General features: G+C 50.7%; 1 protein-coding gene across 5 annotated transcripts in view; it reads right to left on the reverse strand.

Moving 5' to 3' along the window:
• The window catches only part of LOC143026340 (uncharacterized), a 275,611-nt gene that overhangs the window by 46,153 nt on the left and 224,458 nt on the right, over positions 1 to 5,000 (reverse strand). The window contains exon 1 of one of the 5 annotated variants that reach the window (XM_076186560.1): positions 1,945 to 2,126. The exons of the other annotated variants lie outside the window; for them this stretch is intronic. Within the exon in view, the coding sequence (XP_076042675.1) occupies positions 1,945 to 1,960 (16 nt within the window). The 5' untranslated portion in view covers positions 1,961 to 2,126. Of the gene's footprint in view, positions 1 to 1,944; positions 2,127 to 5,000 lie in introns of those variants that run through there. 5 annotated transcript variants of the gene reach the window in all.

The following is a 5,000-nucleotide window of genomic DNA, read 5'->3' on the forward strand; positions in this document are numbered from 1 at the left end:
GTGTGTGTGTGTGTGTGTGTGTGTGTGTGTGCTTGTGTGTGTGCGTGCTTGTGTGTGTGTGCTTGTGTGTGTGTGTGTGTGTGTGTGTGTGTGTGTGTGTGTGTGTGTGTGTGTGTGTGTGTGTGTGTGTGTGTGTGAGCTTGTGTGTGTATGTGCGCGCGTGTATGTGTGTCTGTACTGTCTGTCTATGTTGTCTGCCTACCGCCTCTGTTTTTATGTCAGTGTCTATTCGTACGTGCGCACGTGTACAAATGTATACTGCGTATGTATGAATGTATACTGCGTATGTATGAATATCATGTATTTATGTCATGTATGAGCACGAGGGAGTATTCATGAGTAATTATTTGTGCATGTGTGTGTGTGTGTGTGTGTGTGTGTGTGTGTGTGTGTGTGTGTGTGTGTGTGTGTGTGTGTGTGTGTGTGTTTGCGTTATATAGTGTGCCGAGAATGTTAATCAACGAAGAAAAGACGCAGGGACCATAATGGCATCATGACGGGCAAGAATCTATGCGGTTAGCGGTGCCATGGGCATCGACCTCGGAGCCCCCCCTCCCCCCTACCATCACCCAAGAACCCCCCATCCCCCCACTATCACCCCCCAAGAACCCCCCTTCCCTTCCCTCCCTCCCCAACGCTCTTCGCCTCTAGTTCGAGTTGCGTGGACTTCGAGTCTGTGCATCGAGTGATTATAAGGACGAGACGCAACCGGCGAAAGAAGAGATGATGGGGAAGGTGGTGATGATGATGAAGGAAGAGAAGGAGAAAGAGAAGAAAAGAGAGAAAGAAAGGGCGAAGAAGGGGTCAGGGACAAAGATCCCGACAAAGATGAGCACAGGAAGAAGAAAATAAAGAGAAGAGGAAAGAGGAGGAGGAGGAAGAGAAGGAGGAGGAGAGAAGAAAAAGAAAAAATAAGAAGAAAAGAAAAAGAAGGAGAAGAAGAAGCAGAAGGTGGAGAGGAAGAAGAACAAACAGGAGAAGGAGAAGAAGAAGAAGAAGAAGAAGAAGAAGAAGAAGAAGAAGAAGAAGAAGAAGAAGAAGAAGAGGAGGAGGACGAGGAGAAAGAAGTGACGACGACGACGACGACGACGACGACATAAAAGGAAATGATGTGATAAAGGGAGATGTAGAATAAGAATCCAAGCCCTGGCAAGTCCCGGGTGCCAAGATGGCACTGTAGCGTCCCCACAATGACCTGGCACTGTTGGCACTAAATATAGATTGCTCGTGGCACTCCAGTCGACCCCCAGTGACCGCATCCACAATGACATCGGCTGTGGAGGAGCGGCCTGTCATCGTAAATCACCAAAATACCTCCCTTACTGGCAATAAGAAAAGATTATTCCAAATGCATGCATTCTACATGAACGGTTGCGACGCTTCAGTTAAAGAGAGAGAGAGAGAGAGAGAGAGAGAGAGAGAGAGAGAGAGAGAGAGAGAGAGAGAGAGAGAGAGAGAGAGAGAGAGAGAGAGAGAGAGAGAGAGAGAGAGAGAGAGAGAGAGAGAGAGAGAGAGAGAGAGAGAGAGAGAGAGAGAGAGAGAGAGAGAGAGAGAGAGAGAGAGAGAGAGAGAGAGAGAGAGAGAGAGAGAAAGAGAAAGAGAAAGAGAGAGAGAGAGAGAATATTACTTGAAGAATAAGGAGTGACAGCTGACCATACTCGTCCATACAATCTCCCTATGCCTACGCTGGTGGGCGTGGCTTAATGATGACATCACCTGAGGACGACATGACGTCATACAGACTCCGATGACAACCCTTTCACTGCCGAATGTGAGTTCCAAGTCAACTTTGAGTTGCAGCCAGGCGATTTTATTCATCGGAGAGGGGCCTCCGACGATAGAAATATTAAATGAATGTAAATAATGTGGTAACCTTTTTTGGTAATTTGGTAACCTCTCTTGGTAACCCCTTAATACTTTGCATATGAATACACGATTACTTACCTTCGATGACACACATGTTGCTGCTGCTTGCTGAGCCACGAACGTGGCTCTCCCTCTCGTTTCTGCTCTTGGTAAGTGCTCTTTGTCCCTCCTCTCTTTGTAACTACTCGCCTTGCTTCTGCTCACTGCTCTTGATACCCTTGACAATATTCATAGTTGTTCCTAGAGTTCAACAGCACTTAATCTTGGGTCCTCTTCTCTTAGCTCCTCTATCTTTTACTTCTCTCACTCTTAGTACTTTCAGTCCTAGAATTCTTTTATCGTTAGTTCCTTCACATCTAGTTTCTCTGCTCCTAGAAGTCCGTCACTCCTAGAATTCCTTCGCTCTATGTTCTCTCACTCCTAGTTCTTAGGTCATCTCCTTCGCTCTCTATAATCTCCTCAATCCTAGAGTAGTTTCATCCCTAGAATTTCCTTTCCTCTTAGAGTTCTTTCCGTTGTCTCCTAGAATGTTTTTTCTAGTGTTCCTTCACAGCTTTAGACACTAGGTTCTCAGTGTTTCTAGCCGCTGAATACTGACCTTCGCAAATCTGCTGGGAGGAGAAAATGGATTTCGGTTGTTGGGTTCGAAGACTCTGACACGGGTTGTTGTTCTGGTGCCCCAACACGTACGCCCCACGATGTCAAAAAAAAAAAAAAAAAAAAAAAAAAAAAAAAAAAAAACAAAAAAAAAAAAAACTCCCCTTCCCCCCACGCCCCCAACCCGGTCACTGATATCTGCCCTTCTGAGTTATACACCACCATTTCCCTAGAGAACTTCTATGAGCCGTCAAAGGTGGGGAGAAAGAGAAAGTGTGTGTGTGGGGGGGGGGGTCATGAGAGCAAGAAAAAAATGGGGGGAGGAGGAGGAGGAGGAGGAGGGAAGAGGGAGGAGGAGTGGGTGATAAGAAGGAGGAGGACAAGGAGGATCTTCTGAAGAGGAGGAAATGCTAGGAAAGTGTGAAGAGGAGGAGGAGGAGGAGGAGGAGTGCATAACGAGAGGGGAGGACACAAGGGACGGGACGGGACGGGAGGGAGGGGAAAGGGAGGAGGGGTTAAGGGTTGGGGGAAGCGGAACGGAGGGGTGAGGAGAGGGGAAGTAGGGGGGGAGGGAGGGGGAGGAGTAGGAGGAGGAGTAGTGGGTGAGAAGAAGTGGAAGGAGGAGGAGGAGGAGGAGGAGGAGGAGTAGGGGGGCGTAGTAGTAGGAGGAGGGATAGGAGTAGTTGGGGAAGTAGGAGGAGGAAGAGGAGGAGGAAGGGGAGTAGGAGGAAGAGGAAGAGGAAGAGGAGGAGGAAGAGGAAGAGGAGGATGAAGAGGACGAGGATAAGAGAAGGGGACAGCTCCGACGGGAGGACGGAAGGAAGGAAGGAAGGAAGGAAGGGGAGATTTTGGGGAGGCGAGGGGAGCCGGCCGGCGAGAAGAGGGGAGGAAGAGGGGAAGAGGAGGAGGAGGAGCGTGGTCCTGGCAGCACGCACGCACGCACGCACGCACGCACGCACGCAATCTCCTAACAGAACCGAGATCATACGAACGCACACATACAACATACGGATATACACAACACACACACACAAGCACGCACGCACGCACACACACACACGCATAACTATAAATATCCCCTCTGCCCTCCCCTGGTAACCCCCCTCCCCCTCCCCCTCCCACCCGGACAGTTCCACAGCTTACGAAGTGCATTTTGCTTGCTTGCTTGCCTGCTGAGAGAGAGAGAGAGAGAGAGAGAGAGAGAGAGAGAGAGAGAGAGAGAGAGAGAGAGAGAGAGAGAGAGAGAGAGAAAGGGGGGAGAAGGTGTAGGAGGCGAGGGAAGGGAAGAAGGATGAGGCAAAGAGGGAATGAGAAAATGTGGGAGGAAGAGGAAGAGGATGAGGGAGGGAGGGAGGGAGAGAGGGAGGAAGTGGGAGGGAACAGATAGGGGAGTATGTAGGAAGGAGGGAATGAAGAGGAAAGGGAGTGAAGAGGAAAGGGAGTGAGAGGAGGGAGTGGGGAGATGGGAGTTGGGAGAGGGAGGGAGAGGAGAAGGAGGAGGAAGAGGAATAGAAGAGAGAGTGAGGAGCGAGGATGGAGGGAGGGGATGAGAGTGGTAGAAGGTTTTAATATTCGTAATGGTGGTCGGAGGGTTGCGGGAGGGAGCGGGGGGTAAGGGAACGGGAGGGGAAGGAAGGGGGTGAGAGAGAGAGGGAGAGAGAGAGAGGGAGAGGGAGAGAGAGAGAGAGAGAGAGAGAGAGAGAGAGAGAGAGAGAGAGAGAGAGAGAAAGAGAGAGAGAGAGAGAGAGAGAGAGAGAGAGAGAGAGAGAGAGAGAGAGAGAGAGAGAGAGAGAGAGAGAGAGAGAGAGAGAGAGAGAGAGAGAGAGGGGGGGGATAGATGGGTAAGGAGTGGTTACATGAAAGCTCTACTTCCATCAACAGGGAGTGGTGAAGGGAGGGAGGGAGGGAGGGAGGGAGGAAGGGAGGAAGGTAGGGAGGGAGGGAGGGAGGGGGAGGGAGGAAGGGAGTGAGGGAGGGAGGAAGGGAATGGAAGGGAGGAGTAAAGGAAATGTTTTGATCCCAGATGGAGGGAGGTAGGGATAGAGGGAGTGATGGAGGGAAGCGGGTGGAGGGAGCGAGTGAGGGGAGGCAGGATTCGGGAGGGGGGAAAGGGAGGGGAGGCAAGAGGCGGGAGGGGGAGAGGGAGGGAGGGGGGTAAGTGGGGATCAAGGGAATGCTTTTCTTCCAGCTGAAAGGAGGGGATGGATGGAGGGAGGGATGGAGGGAGGGAGGGAGAGGGGAAGGGAGGGGGGGCGAGAGATTAAGCCATGTTTTGCTGTTAACGAGGGCTGGTTGGGTGGTTGGCTGCTTCGTCCGTGGGTCGAGTGTGTCAGGAATGTTTTCCTTGGTCCAAGCGATGTATTGGGGAGCGACAGTGGGCGACGCAGTTTTTACTTTCCGTATTCGTTCTTTAAGAAATTTTGGTTTTGAGATTTTTTTTTTTTTTTTTTTAAGGGTGATGCTGGTGCGACCAATATGGGCACTGCATTCTCATAAAGGCGAATGGGTGAAGGGTGAAGAAGCACGAAACATTGGTG

This window comes from Oratosquilla oratoria, chromosome 6 (genome assembly GCF_046742065.1).
Source record: "Oratosquilla oratoria isolate Oo_2021 chromosome 6, ASM4674206v1, whole genome shotgun sequence".
NCBI lineage: Eukaryota > Metazoa > Arthropoda > Malacostraca > Stomatopoda > Squillidae > Oratosquilla > Oratosquilla oratoria.